Source organism: Dromiciops gliroides, chromosome 2, assembly GCF_019393635.1.
Source record: "Dromiciops gliroides isolate mDroGli1 chromosome 2, mDroGli1.pri, whole genome shotgun sequence".
In the NCBI taxonomy this organism is placed as follows: domain Eukaryota; kingdom Metazoa; phylum Chordata; class Mammalia; order Microbiotheria; family Microbiotheriidae; genus Dromiciops; species Dromiciops gliroides.
This window is the reverse complement of record NC_057862.1, coordinates 347,449,193-347,471,480: the sequence shown is the minus strand read 5'-3', so window position 1 is coordinate 347,471,480 and position 22,288 is coordinate 347,449,193. Positions and strand designations below refer to the sequence as shown.

At 40.6% G+C, this 22,288-nt stretch overlaps 1 protein-coding gene across 1 annotated transcript; it reads left to right on the top strand.

The window, feature by feature from the left end:
- Positions 1-3,443: 3,443 nt before the first annotated feature.
- Positions 3,444-22,271, top strand: BOD1 (biorientation of chromosomes in cell division 1). Its single transcript, XM_043980344.1, has 4 exons — positions 3,444-3,781; positions 11,884-12,008; positions 20,071-20,270; positions 21,808-22,271. Exons 1-3 carry the CDS (start codon positions 3,533-3,535, stop codon positions 20,267-20,269), a joined length of 573 nt encoding a protein of 190 aa, XP_043836279.1. The 5' UTR covers positions 3,444-3,532; the 3' UTR covers position 20,270; positions 21,808-22,271.
- Positions 22,272-22,288: the final 17 nt, after the last annotated feature.

Here is a 22,288-nt window from a genome sequence, read left to right as displayed (position 1 = left end):
CCTCTCCCCTCTGATGTCCTAAACATTACCTGTAAGGGCAGCTAGGTTTCTAAGAGATGAAGCGACTTGGCCAGGGTCATTTATAACTAGTACTGTGGTTTTGTGGGGTTGAGTTTTTTGGGTTTTGTTTGGTTTTGTTTTTTTATAACTTGTACTTGTTACAAGTAGAACTTGAACCCAGGTCGTCTGTTTTAAAGGTCATTCTATTCTCTATTCTATACCAGCTTACATTACGATAACACAAACATTAGCATTAGCCCTATAGAAAGAGATTTCCAGCCTGGCTATTGATTGTACAAGTGTCAGCTTGAGTAAATCTTGGGTTAAGACCAGATGAATTTCAACCATAATAGCTTGAATTGATTCTTCTTTAAAAAATAGAAAAGCACGCAGGAAGAAGTTTTGTGTAAGGGATACTCCGGAATGCCTGTATGGAAAGTAAACATGATTTGTTGGATAAGAGATTAGGCTAGAAGTTAGAAGGGCTGTGTTCAAGTCCCAGCTCTGGCTTTTATTAGACTTTATCTAGTACAATGGTCAGAGTTAAAATCCAGCCACTTGCCAGCTGTGTGACCTTGGGCAAGTCACTTAACTCCTTTGTGCCTCAGTTTCCTCATCTATAAAATGATACATCTCCCAGGATTGTTGAGAGAATAAAATGTCATGTATTTGGAAAGCACTTTGCAAACCTTAAAGTGCTATATAAATACTATATATTATTATCAGCTGTGTGATTTGGGGTATGTCTCTTAAACTCTCAGGATTTCAGTGCTTTCATCAGTAACCTGAGATATTTTACAACAAAGCTCTTAACCACTTGCTGGCCGTCCGTGGGTAATCTGACATCAGAAGGAGCTGGGTTCCTGTCCTGCTCCCTCTTCACAATAAGAAATTGCTAATCTTCATTTGTATAGGTAGATCTGTCAATCACTAAGCATTTATTAAGTGCCTACTACGTGCCAGGCACCATGCTAAGTACCTGAAGCTCCCTATACCTATGAAATCACCGTCTGGTATAAACAACAAAAACCCCTGGCAGAAGTCTCTGGGTTTTGTCTTTTAACTGTCTGGGTGGACTTTAAATGAAATCACTAAACCAGGAGGCGCCGGGTGTGATTTTTAACGCAACATTGACACCTGGTGGTTTCCTTCCTGTATTACACTTTACTACCTTAACTTTCAGCATTTGTGGGCTTCTGCTTTGTGAGGTCGGGAATATGTGCCAAAACCAGGATCAGCCTCTATTCCCCTTCCTGTCAGTACCGAGAAGGTTGTATTATCCATATGGAATACAATTATTCTCATCAGCCCACCACCAGGAAACCACATGGATTTAGAGTCAGAAGACCTGGGTTCAAATCCCAACACTACAGTTTGCTAGCTCTATAACTTTGAGTAAATAAATCCCTTCAGCTCTGATGGACTAGAATTTGAAACCCCTAAGGTCACTGAATCCAAAACACTCATTTTACACATGAGGAAACTGAGTCTTAAAGGCCAAGTCTCTTTGCAAAGGTCACACTGGTAGAGCTAAGAGTCAATCCTAAATCCTCTGACTTTACATCTAGCACTCTTCTTTCTACTTTGTGAGCTTCAATTTACTCCCTTATAAAATGAAGGGATCCCTCAGACCCTGCCTGGTTTGAAAACCCCAGTATCTAATGACTTAGTCGCCCACTACAGTATCGGGGGTATTTCATGAAATTGATAGCAAAGTTGGCTAGCTCTCTCATTCTGTACAGTGTCACTGGGGGGCATATAATTGTTATGTCAGGAAGGCTTAATGTTCCATGTCTCTTCAATGCTGGCTTAGAAACTCCCAAAGCATCCATGATTTCATGGGTATGGACATTCATTACCTCCACTGATGAAGAATGCAGTCCTTCCACACTTTGCACTGGTCAAAAACAATTTCCTCTTCTCTCAGCATTTAGCTAGGCTAGTTTTTAGCTGACAAGCAGTTTGTTCCTAGGCCAAAGCCTATTTGTGTTACTATTAGAATTTACTGTCTGCTAACATAGCCTTTGAGAAATCTGAGTTTCCTCTATAGGGAAGAATTTAGTAGACATGACTAGAATTTTTTTTTCTTTTCCTTCACTTGGGGCCATACAACTGGAGGGTATGTTGGAGAGCCAGTGATGGAATCTCCTTACCTCCATATGTGTGTATATTTACACATATATACCCAAACATATATACATGTATACCCACAAATTGGACATGTCATAACATGTGATGTGTATTGCACAGGGTATACCATGTATTGTTCACATACATATGCGCATATATGTATTCATAGGATTATGAGATTTAAAGTTAAAAGGAACTTTTAAGATTTTGTCGTTCAAGTAGTTTCAGTTGTGCCCAACTCTGTAAAAAAGAAAGTGCTGGAATTTTTCTCATTCGCTTATTTTTCAGTCATGTGACCCCATTTGGAGTTTTCTTGGCAAAAATATAGGAGTGGTTTGCAATTTCCTTCTCCAGCTTATTTGATGAGGAAACTGAGGCAAATAGGGTTAAGTGACTTGTCCAGCTAGTGAGTGTCTGAGGCCAGATTTGAACTCAGGAAACTGAGTCTTCCTGAATCCAGGCCTGGCACTCTATGCACTGCACCGACCTAACTGCCCCTGTCATAATACTATTGATGGTCAATTTTGAAGTTAGAAGACCTTGACTCAAATCATATCTGTGTTACGTTTGGCAAGTCTTCCCTGGGTGTCTCAGCTTCTTTATCTATAAAATAAGAACTGAACTAGATGGTTCATGAGACAACATGTGTAAAGAACTTTGCAAACCTAAAAGCACTATATATGTCTGTATAGGCATGTCTATATATATATATAAATATACATAAATAAATATGCATGCATGCATTCATACGCACTAGATCTTATATCGGGCTGACTCTGCAGACCACATTGTCCATAGGGTTTTCTTGGCAAAGATACAGAAGTGGTTTGCCATTTCTTCTTCCAGTGAATTAAGGCAAACAAAGGTTAAATGATTTGCCCAGGGTCACACAGCTAGTAAGAGTGTGAGGCCAGATTTGGACTCAGGTCTTCCTGACTCCAGGTCCAGCGCGCTCTATATTCACTGAGCTCTTATTATCAGACTGCTTCTAACGGTCCTTCCAGCTCGGTGATTTTCCTCTGTATTCAAGTGAAGAAAGGTCTTAGAACTACAATTCCCTTTACGACCACGGGAAGGCGCTATTTCTGGGACTTTCCCTGGTGCCGCTATATTCTCATGGGAGTTGTAGTTTAATGTAGCTAAGGAGGTTCCCATATTAAGGCGAGCCTTCCCCACCCAAGAACTCCCAGTCCCAGAATGCATAGCGACCGCGGCGAGCTCAACGTGAGACGTGAGCCACGTGGTTCAAATTCGCGACTGTAGCGGCGGAGGCTTCAACGGGATCCGCAACCGTGTTTCAGCCTGACCCAGCTGCCTGGCCCTGGGCCCAGGCCCCGATTGGCCGCCTCCTCAGGCCCCGGGGCGAGAACTGCCGGCGTGGCCCCGGGCCGAGGGCGAGGCCATGGCGGACAGTGGTGGAGGGAGCGGTGGGGCTAGCGCGGGTGGTGCCGGCGGGGGTGGCGCCGGCGGCTCAGGCCAGGCCTCGGCGGCCTCGGCCTCCGGCTCGGCGGGCGCCGGCGGCGGCGTTACCAACCCGGCGTCGCTGCCGCCCGGGGACTCGCAGCTCATCGCGCTCATAGTGGAGCAGCTCAAGAGCCGCGGCCTGTTCGACGGCTTCCGCAGAGACTGCCTCGCCGACGTGGACACCAAGGTAGCGGAGGCCCCGAAGCCCGCGAGAGGGGCGCTGGGCCCGGAGCCGAGAAGCGCGGCGTTCAAATCCCTGTCCCCTGTGCCATTTCACCTCCCCGGGCCTCACTTTTCTCATCTGTAGAATGGGGAGGATAATGCCTGTAGGACCTCCTGGGTCACTATGTTGTCGTATGAAAGTCGGCCTACAAATGTCAGGTATTACTGCTCCCTGCGCATCCCCTCGGGGCTTCAGTTTCCTGACCAGGTGGTGTAAAAAGAAGGGGTTGGACCAGGGCGGGCGGTTCTCAACTTGGGGTCCCTGGGGGAACTGGAAGCCTCGATGACTTTCCGTGTAACAGATTTCCTTTGTAGCCCTCTTTCTCCTCGTATATTCAAAAACACCTTTCCAAGAAAAGGGCCCATAGGCTTCACCACGTTTACAAAGGGGTCACTTTTTTTTTCCTCCAAAGAAGGCAAAATCCCCTGGAATAGAAAATCTCAGAACATTTCTAACAACTCTAGGCCCTCCACCTACGTATTGATTCCTACCCTAAGTCATCTCTTCCAACTCTAAATTTTAATGTGACTCTAAACCCTTGTCAGTGATTTAATCTCTGCCAACTATGAGTCCCCTGTGACTCCCGAGCAGCAGAACCTCCTGGTTTGGGGGGGCACTTGTACCAACTCTTTTGGGGGGCACTGCCCCATGCTGGGACCACCGTGTTTAAGCAGAATATTTGTCATCAGTAAGTCTTGGGGGAAAGTCAGTGGCACTTAATTTCTCAGTTTCTATTTCAGTAATTAAGTAAGCATTTATTAAGTACCTGCTATGTATTTGGCAGAGGGAGGGTTTGTATCAGAACAAAACTTAGTACAAAGTTTGTATTGACCGAAAACCTCCTAAGTCTATTGAAGTTGCCTTCAACATGTACACAGAAAAGTATGAATGACATAAAAAGTAATTTAGGAATGTGAGCACCAACAACTGTGAGGATAGCCATTTAGGCCTCATGGGGCACTTGTGCTTTGAAGAAAATGGAGGTGAAAGAGTCTCACATATAGGGAACAGCCTATGTAAAATTGGGAAGTTGGGAAGTTGAATGTATAGAGAAGAACAAATTGTCCAGTTTGGCTACAAAGTGTGAAAGAGAATAGTGTGTAATAAGCTTGGAAGAACCAGTAGAGGGCTTTGCATGCCTGATGGAGGAATTTGTATTTTATCCTGGAGATATGAAGGAGCTGCTGGAATTTTTTTAGCAAGAGAGTAGCATGGCCATTTTATCCTATAAGAATATCTATTTGGCCTCTGTGTGTGGGATAAACTGAAGAGGGGAGAGACTGGAAACAGGAAGACTGAAAGGCAGTTGAAATAGTCTAGGAGAGAGGTATTGAAAACCCAAACTAGAATTGTGGCTCTGTAAATAGAGAAGGTGGTTAAACGTGATGTATGTTGGTGATGTAAAATTGACAAGATTTGGCCACTGACTGGATAAGGGGAGAAAGGAGTTCTGAGTGACCAAGATTTAAAACCTGGATACCAGAAAAATGGTGGTACCCTCACAAGAAATAAAGAAGTTCAGAAAAGGTGAAATTGGGGGGGGGGAGGGAATTTAAGATGCCAATAAAACAACCTATCAGTTGTTGATACAGAACCGAAGCTCATGGGAAAGATTGAGGCTTGGTATCTAAATTTGGGAGTCATCAACCTTTCTGTGGCCTTTGACGCTGTTGATCACCTTTTTATTATTCTCTTCAGGTTTTTAAAACACTGCTCTCCTGGTTCTCCTGTCTGAATGTTCTTCTCCTTTACTGAGTCTCCATCGAAGACCTGTTAACCCCTAAGGTGCTGTCCTGAGCCTCTTTCTCCTTTATACTGTTTAACTTGGTGATCTCATCAGCTCCCAAAGTGCTTGTTATCTCTATCTCTTGCCTACTTCTCACTTTTCCATGACCTCCATTCTTGCACCATCAACTGCCACTTGGACTTTTCAAACAAGGTGGCCTGTAGACATCTTGCATTCAACAAGTCCAGATCTGAACTCACATCAAGAGCGTCATTGTCCTCCTAGTCAACCCACAATTGCAGCCTAGGTGTCATAGTCAACTCCTCACTTAGTTTACCACCCCCCCCTCCCCCATTCCAATTAGTTGTCATGTCCTGTCATTTCTGCTTCTGTAATAGCTTGCCTATATGCCTCCCTTCTCTCCTCTGACAGTGTCACCTCCTTCGTCTTCTTCAAACAAAACGCTAGCTCCCAACTTTTGAATGTTTTTAGTGGCTAGATTCCATTCCTGGAACTCTTTCCCTCTTCCTTCCCTGGCCTCCTTCAAGAAGCTTTTCTCCGTTCTTAGTCTTCTGAGATTACCCGAATTTATCTTTTACATCATCTTATTTGTACACAGTTGTTTGCATATTGTCTCACCCATTAGACTGAGTTCCTTGAGAGCAAGAGCTGGTTTTTGCCTTTCTTGGTATTGCTCATGTTTAGCACAGTGTCTGGCCCCATAGTAAATGCTTAATAAATGGCTAGTTGACTAAACCTGTGGGAAGTGATGAAATTGCCATTCAGGCAAGCATTTATTAAGTACTTTCTATTTCTTAGACCCTGGGGACACAAAAAATTAAACAGTCCTAAGGAGGGAAGAGAAGGCAACTTGAGACAGAACCCTATATACCCAACTCATACTGCCCTTCATTTTGAGGAAGGGCCCAGACCCATCCTTCAGTCTTTGGTCTTCACCACCATAACTCAGCTACCTTCTCCCTTTGTCCTTGCAGACCCCCTCTCCCATTGGTGATTTTTTTTCCTGGAACCTCCATTTTGGACCCGAACCAGATATCCCTCATTCTCCAGACTGTCATTGTGTTGTCATTGTGTGTCATCATGTTCCTCTCCTCTTCCCCCTCCCCCTGCCCCTCCCCCCCGGTTTTTAGCTTCTTTTGTTGTCTCTCCTTCCCCCACCTCCGTTAGAATGTTAGTTCCTTGAGGACAGGTAACTATCATAGTCAACAGTGTTAACTGTTGCATAGAAGTCTAGGAGGACAGAGATACAGTTGGATCATTCACTTCATTCCTGAGGTCAGAAGCTAGATTGCTATGGGTTAATTGAGTAAGTGTTGGGAAAGTTAAGGTAATGAATGATAAGAACTTTTTTTTCTAGGAATGTGCCTATGAAAGGGCAGAGCTTGAAGGTGGGAGAAGAGGGGATGGGGATTTTAGGAATAAGTAGGGGGGTTGACATTGACAGGAAAAAGTCCTCTCGTTCTTTGAATCTAGAGCAAAGAGGAAGGAGAGTGGGGAGGTAATACTGAGGTGATTTAAAGTGTAGAATTGAGGGGAGGTAGGAATTTGGTACAGGTTGCCTCAATGAGGCAGTCTTCTGAAAATAAGGGGGTGTCAAAAAAAAAAACCTCTGAGGCAGTGCATTGTTTTGATAAAAACCCCTAAAAGCAAACAAACAAAAAAAAGAAAAGAAAAGAAGGGGGTGGTATAAGTCCCTTGAAGAGAAAAGAGAAGATTTGGAACAAACACTGGGGAATCGAATAGAAAATCATAAGGGAAAAGTAAAAGTATTGTTGTGAAACAGTGAGGGCAAAGTTGAGATTACATAACTTAAAATTGTAGTCATCACAGTTTTGTGAATATTTGCATCTCTTTAGCAGCTGAAAAGTGCTTGGGAAGAGTTTTGGAATAGGAATTAGTGTCAGTAGGAAAATAGGGCAAAGTATTTAAAAATAGAAGACAAAGTAAGTTTAGACTGGTTAACTAACTCTCCACTGTCCTCTGCTCTGTCCTCTCTTACTTCTGTATCCCTGTCACTAGTCTGTCTTGCCACTCCCACCCTGGATAGTCCCACCATCTTCCTCCTTCACTGCCAAATGGAGCTGAGGAGAAAATTATGAAACCATGTTCATTGGATCCACTAAAAGTTATGATAAATAACCGCAGCTCAGCCCTCATGGTAGAAGGCAATCTCTTCACCTCCCCAATTGTTTGACTAGCTACAACATCAGCTTTTCCAAACCTGTGATTTGCAAAGAGTTCCTCTTCCCTTCTCTCTCATCTTCCCAACTATCTTCTTCACTCCTGTCTCTGCCCTTGGGGCAGCTAGGTGGTGCAGTGGATAAAGCACTGACCCTGGATTCAGGAGGACCTGAGTTCAAATCTAGCCTTGGACATTTGACACTTACTAGGTGTGTAACCCTGGGCAAGTCCCTTAACCCTCATTGCCCCACCCCCAAAAAAAAAAAAAAGACATTGCCTTTTTCTTTGCCAAGACAAAACCCTCTTGAGCTCACCCTTGATCACCTTTTCTTCTCCAGCAGATTACTGTTACTGTATTCCCATTTTCTCTTTTAAATCTAATGATTATCATCACCACAATAGGTAGCATTTACATAGCACCTACTATGTGCCAGTCACTGTGTTAAATGCTTTGCAAATCTTATCTCATTTGATCCTCATCACAACCCTGGGACATTGGTACTATTATTACCCCCTAAACATCTGAGATTACCTTTCATCTACTCTATATATCTTGTACAGTTATTTACATGTTGTCTCATTAAAATGTAAGCTCCATGTAGGCATAGGTGGAGTTTTTGCCTTTCTTTGCATCCCTTGTGCTTAGCATAGTTTCTGTTATGTAATAACTGCTTAATAAATGCTTACTGACTGATAATGTCAAAATTGAAATGGGAAGAAATCAAGTCCAAAACAAGGATTATGGGCTATAAAAAGCAGGGTTCAGTGAAATGAATGAAAGTTGTAATGAGGAAGGAGAATAAGTTTGGAGGTGGTGTGAGGTTCAGGGAGAGATGGAAAGATGAATTATGATAAGGTCAAAGGAATTTCACAGTTGCAGATTGTAGGACATGACGACGGATGAACGGAAAAGGTGTGACTGTTCCTGTACAGTTGGCATGCCTATCATGGGAGCAGAGGAAGTTGATGATCTCTGAGGCCAGGGTCTCTGAAGGAATGTCAGTGTGAATGTTGTAAACTCCAAATATTAGGGCAGGAGTTGAGATGGAGAGTACTGTGACCCAGGTATTAAACTCTTTGGGAAAGGAGGGAGAATGAATGACCTGGTACCAGTCTAATTAGAGGTGATATATCTGAGATATCTGAAAGCTGGACAAGTTGCAGAGTGATTAGTGAGGAAAAAGAAACACGCTTCCCCTAACCCTGTGTATTGTAGAACATTAGTACAGAAGATCCTTCCACTATTGAAGAAGGTGAGAAGGTGTTCATGAGTGTGTGTGTGTGGGGGGGGGGTGTCGGGCAAGTAGAGGGAACCAAATGATTTCAAGGAGCAACAAGAAACAAATCTATTATGAAGTGCAGCTCATTAATAATAGAATGAGCTTCCTTTAGACAGAGTAGAAGGGGAGGATAAAGTGAATATGGAGAGAGAGAAATGACATGGATACATATATGAGGACATTGAGTGGGAGATGGAGAAATGAGATTCTCTGCTTAGGCAGCATGTGATTAACAGGCAGGGATTCTGAATGGAACCAAAAGATATTAGATTGCTACACCCTTCTCAGTAACAATGGTCCTGTTGATTTGATCTCTTGCTTCCTGGGTACGCGGTAGAAGGAGGGAGCCAGTGTGCTCTGGGGAACAGAATATAGTAAGAATAAATGGTATGTCTTTGGTTCTGCCTTTAGATCAGGGGACCTGATGATGGTCAAAAGCAGAGATTAGAAGGTAAATAAATAAGCCTGAGCCTGAGCTCCTGTGGCTTAACCATAGGGGCTGAGTGAAGTGGGAACTATTGTTTTGTTAGCCTGGAACTATTGTTTTGTTAGCCTGGGTACTCCCTCCATGAATGTACGTAGCAGTCCTGCTGTGGTATATGGTCTTCATATGTTCATAGACTTAGAACTAGATAGAAATTTAATTAGAGGTTATCTTATAGATTACAGATAAGGCAGCAGAGAGACCCAGAGAATTTTACTTGCTGGACATCTCACAGGTGAGAAGTGAGTGACAGAGGCAAGATTCAAATCCTGGTTTTCTGACCCTGTTGCCAAAAAATTCATCTTCTGCTGATGAATTTCTCACACTTTGGCTGTTCTTGAACAGCAGTTTGTTGCTGGTTCACACTTAAAACTTTTCCAACTGGCTAGTAGTAAATGTTAGATGAAGAGAATAAGAACTTCTAGAATTTAGGTTTTGCTATTAAAAATCTCCAGTAATCTAGGGTCACTTCCCTAAGGCATTGGAAGAATATTTTAATGAAATTTGTGCATATATTTGAGAAGACAAGGTGTTGTGACCAGGAAGTAAGAGTTGATTACATCTTTTGCACTTCAGAAGGTTCTTCTTAGCATATGCTGCATTTGTAGTAATTCCTGCATATTTTTCTTTCTGCCCTGTAATCAGGATTGTTTTAATTGGAGACCAGCCTTCCTTCTGAGACCTTAGACACTGCTGTAAAGTCAACTTTTGTCTAAGAGAAATGATCTCTGCAATGCTTTTGCAGTTATAATCCATCCTAAATTTTCTTCAACTAGTAAATAAAAGTTAAACACAAAACAATGCATAGTGTCCTGACAGAACTTAATAGTAGTTCAGAATTTTTTAAATAAATTTTACTTTTAAAAAATGCACAGAAGAGGGGGGCCAGCTAGGTGGTACAGTGGATAAAGAAAGCTCCAGCCCTGGATTCAGGAGTACCTGAGTTCAAATCCAGCTTCAGACACTTGACACTTACTAGCCGTGTGACCCTGGGCAAGTCACTTAACCCCCATTGCCCCACCAAAAAAAAAACCCAACCCCCCCCCCAAAAAAAATGCACAGAAGAAAACAGAAGGAAGATTATTAGAAAACACAGACAAGCAGGATAGCTTTGAAAATAGCTTGTTGAATTTGTCGTATACCTATAGGGAGAAGAAAGCTGTGTGTCATGCTGATTGGATATGGAAAATTCCAAATAAGAAATTCTTAATAGAATTTAGTGGTTTTACTTTTACATAATATTTATATTTTTAAAGTAATTCCTGTATAATGGGGTGTGTGTATGTGTTTTCCAAATAACATGTTTGCCCTTCCCATAGATTCATAGAAGGTTACATCTTAGAGATCCTCCACTACAACCTCTTTATCTGACAAATCAGAAATCTGAAATTGCTGGAGGTTAGACTATCACCTGACTACAAAAGTCAGATTTCTATTTTGAATTATTTGGTTTGCACAGTTGGATTTTCTGCATAATCTGTACTGCATGAATTTAAAGGGATAGTGTTAAGATAGCTCTCCCTTAGGAAGTAATCTTGCATCAGCAAGCTAAAGTCTTAGATTTCTTGGGTTAGTTTGCCCACTGCAAGAACCTAAATGTATTTGATTGTGGAGTAGAAGAATGTGAAACCCTGCTTGCCTTTTCAAATCCTTTTCAAAGAGGTTTCTTAACCTTTAAATCATGAACCCTTTTGGCAATCTGGTAAAGCCTATGTACCCCTTCTCAAAATAATGTTTTTAAACATATAAAATAAGTAAGACTACAAAAGAAACTCATATCAAAGTAGTAATAAAAATATTTAAAACAAAACAAGTTCACAAACCCCAGGTTAAGAATCTTTGCTTAAAACCTTTCCCTTAGTGCCGTAAGTTTCTTGCAATTGCTGCCTAGACTCTTTAGGAATCCACAGAGGTTGGAAGAGTATCATCCTAGGCCAATTATAGGGGGTTAAGTCCAGCTCCTTCACTGTGTGGTTAGAACATTTACTAGTGCAGATAATAGGGCTTGAATTCTTTGAATGTGTAACTACTGTAAAATGGATTGCTTTTTAATAATTTTTTTCAAATTTGCTGGTCTTATGTAAAATAATTCAATCAAAGAAATTCTTCAGTTAGATGTTTAAACATTCATCTTGAAAAGAAACTGAATCCTTTTGGATATTTTTGGCTATCCCACAGCAGTTACAAAATGTCTGGCTGGGTACCATGACTTAAAGTTGTCTGCGTTTTTAAGTAAAATGTTCACTTACATGGGCACATAGAGGGACATTTTGACCTAGGGATAGTCTAGAAGTGGAAAATATTATTCAGGACTCATTCCTTTTAGAAATCTTGGAAAATGACTTTTCTGACTTTTCCCCCCTCCCTCTTTCAGCCAGCTTACCAAAATCTAAGACAGAAAGTAGACAACTTTGTGTCAACTCATCTGGACAAGCAGGAGTGGAACCCAGCAATGAACAAAAACCAGTTGAGAAATGGGCTGAGACAGAGTGTGGTTCAGTAAGTAAACAGAATTGAGTAAATAGACAGCAGTCATGAATATAAGTATTTAGTCTCCATTTATTTAGTCAAGATTTATGTTATTGTGTAATAAAATACAAGTTTTGGAAGAAGCAATAGAATTACTAGAATATGGGTTGACATAAGCAAAGCTGTCGATCTTTGATACCTTGATACTTCTAAAGCTTTTTAGTGTACGAAAACCTTTTATATATATATTTCTTTCTTGTGTAAGAAATCATAACTTCTTTCATTATGTTCATCTAAAATTATTTTATGGTTTAAATTGAAGTCTCTTTAGTTTATAATTGACATTATTAGCTTGGGTAGGAGATAATATTCTCAGAACGCATTTACCCTCATTCATATAGTAGTAAAATTGCAATTTTCGGGAAAGTTCAGAGTCTTATGATTTGTCCTTCAACTTTGAAGCATTGCTATGACCTTAATGAATTTGTTAATGATATTTCATTAGTGAATTTGATTGTTTTTCTTATGGCCGGAAGGATAGCCTCAAGATACTACACTGGCCAAACTCTGTAATTACCAGTGACTGAAAGATAACTTTTTGTCCTGAAATGGAGCACAGGGTTTTTGTTATTATTGTTATCATAAAAAATGAGAATCTTTTTCTATTTTAGAAGAGCCAGCACTCTTACTTCAGCTTGATGCAGGCTTCTGAAGCTTTTGACAAGAAAAGCTAAAATTCCAGGAAAAGTCTGTGGTAGTTTTTTTGAGTGATAGATAAGCAAGACTAATGATGCTGAAAGGTATAGAACACTTTATCTATTTGAAGTCATAATAATTTATCTTTCTTGCTTTTTCTTCAGGGAACAGATTATGGCTTGTTAAAAGGAGGGGGAATAGAGATTAAACAATGGATTGATGTTTGCACTAGTTTCATTGGTTTACTACCTATTTCACGAGTATGTTGTGAGACTTTGGTAGCATAGGAAAAATGCTTTGAGAACTTTAAAGGAAAAGTCCTACAGTGATCCAAGGTGTTATTATTATTGCTATTATTAATTTTTGTAAGGAATGCAAATACTTTACCCGTCCTAGATAGACCTGAAAGAATTTCTATAATTGACCTGTAAATATTAATGTTTCTTCAAAAATGCTAACCTCAGTTCCTCAAATCTCCTCAACCCCTCCTTTTCCTACTATTCCTTTACTGTACCTCAGCCTCACATAAGAATGGTAACCCCCTTCATCTTTCTCATTCACACGTGTTAGACATTTGTGATAAGGAATTCTGAAATTTCCCTGATCTTTCATTGTATTTCTTATGCCCCCCTCCTTTTAAGCCTATTATTCATCTTCAACATTATATCCCTTTCTTCGGTACTTTAGTACTTTCCCAGTCCATCATCCTTACCATGTTACTCTCCTGTCTTCTGGTTTGACCTTATAATTCACCACTTCATCGTTACATTGTCTTCTGCTCTCAGATCTATTGTGCCCTTGTTCCTCGTGCCTTGGCAAACCCTTATCTTGGGTTACCACTACAATCTGCTCCCATTCAAGTGCTGCTTAATGATGTTAGAGGAAGCCACCTCACCATACTTGACTTGGTTTCATTACAAAGTTACCTAATCTCAACTGTGCCCTCACTGCAGCAAGGAAATCATGTTACTCATCCCCAGTCAAGGCTGTCATTACCCAGAGCAACTGTTCCAAACCTTCTCTAGCTTCCCATACCACTCCATACCACTACCCTCTACCCTCTCAGAAAAAGACCTTGCCTCATTATTTGATGAGAAAATAAAGACTTTTCACCATGGCTTCCCTCTTTTCCCCTGCTAACATCTTCTAAATCATTGACATCACCCCCATTCTCTCTTCTTTTACTCTAGTCTTTGATGAAGAGATGGTCCTTCTTACCAAGGCCAACACCTTTACTTGTATTCTTGATCCTTTTCTCTTGTGACTCCAGCAAGTTGCCCCCCCTTTAAGTCTCTCCCATATTAAATCTCTTCTTATCTGGTGTCTCATTCCCTGCTGCCCACTAATATGTCCCCATCTCTTCAATCTTTAAAAAAAACAAAACAAAACCCCCCAAATCCTGTTTGGCTCCATTCCATCATCCAGTATCTCTCCCTTTTTTAGCCAGTCTGATGGGAAAAACTGTCAGCACTAGTTACCTCTGTTTCCTCTCTTCTTTTCAGCCCTTTGCAAATCTGGCTTCCAGCCTCACTCAACTTCTCTCTTCAAATTATCAAGAACTCCTAATTGCCAAGTATGATGGCCTTTTCTTAGTTTTCAAGCTTTTTTACCCTTCTGTGATATTTGACATTGGGCACCCTCTCTTTTTAGTGATTCTTCTCTTCTCCCTGGGGTTGCTGATACCATTCTTCTCTTCCTTCTCCGCCCCCCCCCCCCCCCCCCGTGTGTGTTTTTGGTTGTGTTTGTTTTGCAGGTTAAATGACTTGCCCAGGGTCACACAGCTAGTAAGTGTCAAGTGTCTAAGTCGGATTTTAACTTGGGTCCTCCTGAATCCAGGGCCGTTTTATCCACTGTGCCACCTAGCTGCCCTGATACCATTCTTTCTTAGTTCTCCTTACTGGTTCCTTTTCAGTCCCCTTCATTGGTATCCTCATCCATCTCATGCCCTCATCTTTCCCTCTACTTTATGACCCCTCACCCTTTTCTTTGTTTTCACTGTGGCCTCCACTCTCTACTCCTCAGTTTTTTTCTAGGCTATCACTGTTACATTGATTACACTCTCCTTTCCCATCTTGACTCTGGTGAACCAATTCAGCTCTGTGCTGTTTTCTTCTCTCAAATCCCTTGACCCTTTATCCTGTCAGTGATGTTGCCCTGCCAAGCACCAGCTTTGAATTACTTCTACCATCCATTGCTTTCACTGCTATTAACATATAACTGAACAAAGCTAGAGGAAATCCTGAAACTATGCTAAGTCAGCCCACTACACATTTGTTACGTAATCTCAAGTAGACCCTCACTTCAACAAGGCAATCTTTTTTTACTTCCTAAGTGACTGTCCCACTCACCACAGCAGATTTTCCAAACTTTTTAATCCTTCCTCAAACCTCTCATGGCTCTCCCTCCCCTTACCCTTTCACTGGGAACCTTGCCCCCTATTTTATTGAAAAAATTGAGGCCATTCACAAAGAGTTCCTTCTCTCCTTATATCCCATTGCTCATACGCTGTTCTGGGCTAAACCTGACACAGGTTAATGCCTTTGTAGTTTAGGTTTAGCATTGGAGCAAAATCAGACCCCTCATATGTCATTTAGCAAAGGGAAAGATATTAGCCATAGCAGGAGAAAAATATCAGCAAAGGCATTGAGAATCCCTTATTTCATTCAGTTGAGTGAAGGTGTCATTGAGATACACCAGTTCAGCATCTAAGAGCCCTGCCAGCTCCTCCTGGCTGCATTGTACTTAGGCGCTGAAGATGTGCTATCAGCAATCTGAATCTTTAGTCACCTGAGCCAACCACTTTCTTTAGGAATGTCTTGGTACCTTTTAAGAAAACACTAGCCTATGGGCAGCTAGGTGGCTCAGTGAATAAAGCACCAGCCCTGGATTCAGGAGGACCTGAGTTCAAATCCAGCCTCAGACACTTGACACTTACTAGCTGTGTGACTCTGGGCAAGTCACTTAACCCTCATTGCCCCGCAAAAAAAAAAAAGAAAGAAAGAAAGAAAAGAAAACACTAGCCTGACTTTCCTTGGAGGGAGTGATCTGCTAAGTCATCTTGAGAAAATGCCTTTTCCCCACTCTCTTCACCCCATCTCATATGAAAATATGGCTCTTCCTCTTGCCAAGGAAAAGCCTCTACATGCACAAGTGATCCCATTCCATCCTCCAGCAGATTTCTCTTTCTTTTATCCATTTTCTTGAGTTGCTTCATTCATGCCCAACTCTTTATGACTCCATTTGGGGTTGTCTTGGCAATGATACTGGAGCAGTTTCCCATTTCCTTCTCCAGCTCATTTTACAGATGAGTAAACTGAAGCAAACAGGGTTAAGTGATTTGCCCAGGGTTACACAGATAGTCAGTCTAACACCAGATTTGAAGTCAGGAAACTGAGTCTTCCTGACTCTAGGCTGACACTTTATTAGCTTCACCACCCAACAACCATCTTTCATCCCTGCTATCTTACTGCTCTTCAATTTCTTCCTGTCTGTTGCTTCCCTGCTGCCTACAAATACGCCCATATCTCCCTCAAAAAAACCCAAACTTTATCTGACTGTCCCCACTAGCTATTATTCTATATTTCTCCTCCCTTTTGTGGCTAAACTTGAGAAGGTTTGTCTACAATAAGTAAACAACACTACAATAAGAAGCTTCCACTTCCTTTTCTCCTATTCTCTTCTCAACTTTTTGTAGTCTGACGTCAAACCTCATTATTCAACTGAAACTGCTCTCCAAAGTTACCAGTGAATTCTTAATTCTCAGATCCAATGGCCTTTTCTCAACCCCCATCCTTCTTGATCTCTCTGCAGCCTTTGACACTATTGATTACTCTCTTCTTGATATTCCCTTCTCTCTAGTTTTCATGGCACTAGTCTCTCCTGGTTCTCTTTCTACCTCTCTGACTCCTCTTTCTCAGTTGACTTTGCTGAACCTCATCTAGGTCATGCCTGCTTACTGGGACCCTAATCTTTCTCCAGACCTCTATTTTTGCCTCTCTGCCTATTAGACTGAAGCAGATAGACATCTTAAACATTATGTCCAAATCTGAACTTATCTTTTCCTCCACAACTCCCCCTCTTTAACTTCTCTATTACTGTCAGGGGAACCAGAATCTTCCAAGTCACCCTGGCTCATAACCTAGTTGTCATTTTCTTTACTCCCCACCCCCATAATCAATTTGTTCCCAAGACCTACTATTGTACTCTCAAAAGATCTTTCCTGTGTACCCCTTTTCCTCTGACACAGCTACCACTCTGGTACAATCTTATCACCTCCCACTTGGACTGTTGCAGGTTGGTTTCTCTACCTCCTCCACTCAGCTATTAAGTTGATTTTCCTGAATGGCAGATCTGACCATATCAGCACCTCCCCCCAACCCCAATCATTAAACTCCAATAGTTTACTGTTACCTTCAGGACCAAATATAAATCTTCTGGCAATCAAGTGATACTGTACTTGTTGTTTCTTGCACAAGACATTCTGTCTCCCAAATCAGTGCCTTTTCACTGGCTCTCTGACCCCCATCCCTAGAATTCCCTCCCTCCACATCTCTGATTCCTGACTTTCCGAGTCTCCTTCAAGTCTCTGCTAACATTCCACCTTCTGCAGGAAACCTTTCCCAGTCTCGTTTAATTCTAGTGCCTTCTCCCATATTTATCTCCAATTTATCCTGTATTCATTTTCTTTGTATATAGTTGTATATATGTTGTCTCCCCAGTTAGACTATGAGCTCCTTGAAAGAATTAGCTGGTTTTTTGGACTTGATTATGTACTCTTGGGTTCCATTTCTGAGTTCTCTATGCAGATGACTCCCAGACCTATATATCCAGCTCTTATATTTCTCCTGAGTTCCGGTCTTCCATCTCCAAATTCCTAGTGAACACTTTGAATTACATTTACCATAGGTCTCTAAAATTCAATATGTCTAAAATAACTCATTCCCTTCCCTAAAAACTTGTCTACCAAATTTCAGTATTTCTATTAAAGATTCCACCATTCTTCCAGGTTCCCAACCTCAGACATCCTCAACTCCTCATTCTCCTTCACCCTGAATAGCCATTCAGTTTCCAAGTTTTTCTATTTCTACCCCTGTGCTGTGTCTCTGTCTAACCCCTTTTGTTTTCATACAGCCACCACCTTAGTATAGGCCCTACTATAATGGCTGTGACAGCATATGGCCGGAACCAGGTTAAAATGTAATTGGGAAGTATTTAACAAAACAAATAAAAATACAATATATATAATGTTAATTTATGGTTCTCTAAATCAGTATGTGGCCAAAAGGAAGTTTCTGTTTGAGTTTTGACACCACTGCTCTACTCAGTTGCCATGGTTAGTACAAATTTGTTCATATTTCCCTACTCCCCTTTTTAGCCATCTCCAGTGGCTCCCTACAGCCCCCATGGTCAAATACAAACTCCTCTGGCATTTAAAGTGCTTCACAACCCAGTTCCGGACTTCTTTTTCAGCTTTATTATACATTACTCCCTTTTAAGTATTCTTTAGTCCAACCAAACTGATCTTCTTGCTGTTTCTCAAACTTAACAAAGAAAAGGGAGAGAAGAGAATAAGTATTTATATAGGATCTCCTATGTGCCAGGCACTATGCTAAACACTTTACAAATATTATCTCATTTGATCCTTACAGTCACCCCACAGTAGATGTTGTTATTATCCCCTTTTTACAGTTGAGGAAATTGAGGCAGAGGTATCACACCTAGTAAGTATTTGAGCTAGATTTGAACTCAAGTCTTCCATACTCCAGGCACTGCCCAGGTGACACACTCATTGCCTTCCTCTGTACCTTTATACAGGATGTCTTCAATTCCTGGAATGTACTCTGCACCCTTAACCTCTACCATCCTTCTAAGCTCAATTCAAATCTTCACCTTCTCAGTGAGGCCCCTCCCTGACTCCCAGCTGCTGGTGCCTTTCCCCTAAATTAGAAGCTCAGTGAGGACAGGGCCTATGTTTTGGTTTTGGTTTTGTGCCCTTAGCCCCCAGCACAGTGATTAGCACAGAGTAGTCACTTGATAAATATTGATTGACGGAAAACTTTCTTTTCTTTTTTGTTTAATTGTCCAGTCTGTGAATTTAGTCAGGGCCATGATGTTTAGAATTGATCAGAAACCTTGATGTGATTGTTTTAATTTTTCCTAATAGACTTACCTTAATGTGGCAAAATGATAATATGATACAAATATGATCTATGGTTCAAAACCTACCTTAGGTATTTATCTGCCATAGACACTTGTTACTGGACATGTAGATGTAGTCATCAGTATTTTGATTTCTGTTTATAAATTATTAACTGCTCTATTATTAAACCAGCAAGGTATTGGAAAGGAAAAAAAAGTTTCATAATTATAAGAAATCAACTGCCAAATGACAGCTGTCTGTTAAATCTGTTTGGTTCAGTTCCCTGACAGGATTACACATATTATCCAAAAGTTCTTTTTACTTCAGAAGCAAGCCCCTTTTCACATGGTTCATCATGGTTAGTCCATCATCTTGGACTAAATTTAAAGCTATTCCAGAGATTCCCTCTTTAGTCTGTCACTCCCATTGCTGTATCTGATGACAGCCTTACCTCTTTTACCCATTGCTCACACAATGGAGGGATGTTGCAAGTGTCAGTTTCTCTTTGAAGGGTTAGTCAGATTGTCTTCAGCTTAGAGTAAGCCGTGTGAGATAAGGCTAGAGAGGTAGGTACTACTGGTTTGTAGAGGGCCTTGAATACCCAGCTAAATTTGGACTTTTATTTTTTTGGCAGTTAGGAGCCATTGAAATGGATTAAGCAAAGGATGTGAATAGATGTATTCATAAGGAAAATTAATCTGGCAGAACTGTAGAGGGGTAGGAGGGAGAGGGATTGCAGTGTACCACCAGAAGACAAGATAAAGATTGAGAGATCAGCCTTGAGGCTATTGCAACAGTCCCCATGGATAAAAGAAAAATCTGTATTACCGTGGTAGTGATAGAAAGTACTGGGGGGGGAGCTATACTGTTTGACTGTAGGCAGGGAAGAAGAAGAAAGCATTTCATATATAAGTACTCCAGTTTTGAGCTTTAGAGACTGGATGGATTAATTTTGGTCTTGTTGACACAAATAGGGAAGCCCTAAAATGGCAGTGTGTGTCTGTAGAAAAGTTATGTTAAGGAAGTCTGTGTTCTAGTGGTTGTGTCTTTGGGGAGAAAATTTTTAAAAGCAAGACATGTTAGATTGCATGTGGCCAATGGACTGCTGTTTGAAGGAATTATTCAGAAGGACGTTAGTTCTGACCCTGTTGACACTCATTTGGGTGGACATAAGGACTCTCAAATTACTATGGTTAGGATAAAGGTGATGGTTCTTACAGGAACTGAGTAACAATGATTTATTTGTGTTTATACAAGGTCAGGAATGCTGGAAGCTGGAGTGGACAGAATTATTTCACAGGTAGTGGATCCAAAACTAAACCACATCTTCAGGCCACAGATAGAGCGCGCAATTCATGAATTCCTGGCTGCACAGAAGAAAGAAGACACTATACCAGCTCCCCCTCCAGAACCTGAAAATCAGGATCCACCTGCTCCTTCTCAGGATTCCTCTTAAGGTATTATGTCACCGTACTTAAACTTTCCAGTAGCGATTTACTTTGCCTGGCACTGTCCTGTGTGATTATTTATTTTTTACACCACATTAGCCAGTCATTTGGGGTGACACTGAGATGGCAGCTATGCTATTATGATAAATTATCACCATTGAGTCACACAAGGTGCTTCAAAACCCATATTTCCCTCAGGAGTCCATTGGTTTGTTTTTGCTGTGGGTATTCTGTATAAAACTTCACTGTATCAATGAATATTTGAGAGATTGTGACACCAGAACCAAAAATTAAAGCTATGAATAGTCTCTTCATTTAAAAAAAAAACATCTGAAATAATCAGTCTGTACAACAGATCAAATTCCAAGAAAAACTTTCTTTCTGAATGAATGACTGTCTTAGAAATGAGTTAGCATTTTGTTTTATTATGTTAAATAATATTTAGCAAACTCTAAGTGGTGTACTTGATAAAATTCACCCAATCTCCCTATGTCTACAAGAGGAGTCTTTCATTGCTGTCATATTTGAAACTTTAACCATTCAGGTATCAAACAGTTCTATGACTTTGTATTTTTAGCTTTTGAATAACTTTTAATTCAGTTCTGAACTAAATTGGTGAGGCAGATTGACTAGTGTTTGTGAGATGGATTTCATAGTAATAGCTGATGTTATAGCACTTGAGGGTTTGTCAGTATTGCCTTTGATCTTTAAAATAGCCCTGTTTGAGATACATAATATGGACTTTTTTAACAGTTGAGAAAATGAGGCTGAGAGACTAAGTGCTATCTACAGTTTTACAGCCAGTAAGAACCAAAGGTGGATTTGTATTGTCATTCCTGAATTCCCAAATGCAACACTCTTTCCACCATGCCATGCTGTCTTTCTAATTTGATTTAAATTTATCATTCAGCTGGAAAAATATAAATAACCTTTCAGAAGATATATAGTGTTGACATTTCAGATGAAGGTTAATTATATTTCAAGCTGTACAAATAGAAAAGATCATATCTATGTAGAGCAACCTGGATTCAAATTTTATTTCTGCCACTTAACCACCTGTATGATCTTTGGGAAGTGGCCTGACCTTTGGGGGCTTTGGTTTCTTTATCTCTAAAATGAGAGAGAACTAGTTGCCCTCCAGTGTCCTTTTCAGCTTTAGGTTATATGATCCCATTCCTATCATTAGGGTTTTCCTTGTAAGATTTCTTTCTATCTGAAATGAATCAGACAAAAACTAAAGCTGGTCATCATTTTATCTAATACCACTAATTAAATGATAGTGGAAGACCCAGGTTTTTCAAATAGGAAAGAGAGAAGACAGCTCTGTCACCATAATTTTGGTTTATGTGTTTAGTGTATTCCTTAAGTTTTTGGAGTATTTTTTTAAAAGCAAAAAAAACAAACATTCTGCTAAGTTCTGGGACATACTATTTTCCCCTTGTTTTTCTGGCTGAACTGTGAATTCTTTGGGTACCAAGAATTTTAAATGAATATGGTATTTTCCCAAAAGTGATTTTTGGATCTGATTGTACTTTTTTTCTTACAGCCTTTTTTTCTTATGCCTTTGATGACAGCTGCTAAAAATTCCAAGTAATTGAGAGTGAATAAGCTTATCCAACTTGACAAGACTGCAGCCTCATAATGAAGATCTTCAAAGATTGTAGAGCCTTCAGATTTCATTCCTTAGTGAGAGCAGTTTAACAGTTTGAAGAGGAGAGATGCAGTTTGCCAGTAGAGAAAACTGACATGGGACCTTTATAATCCTTAAGAAAGCTAGAATTGATAGTGTAAGGATTAAATCCTTAGAGTACTCAGGAAGTTGCTTAGAACTTCTACCTTTTATGTAAGTTTGGGGAAAGGGGTGGGTGGTACATGTTGTAGGGGTTTTGTTACTTTGACATGGGAGGCATTTGAATTGACTTATTAAATGTTCTTTTCACTTTTCTAATAAAAATTTTTAAATATGCCTGATTTGGGGTCCTAAACATAAGCCATATTCAGCTTTAGATTCTCTGCTCTAATGTGTC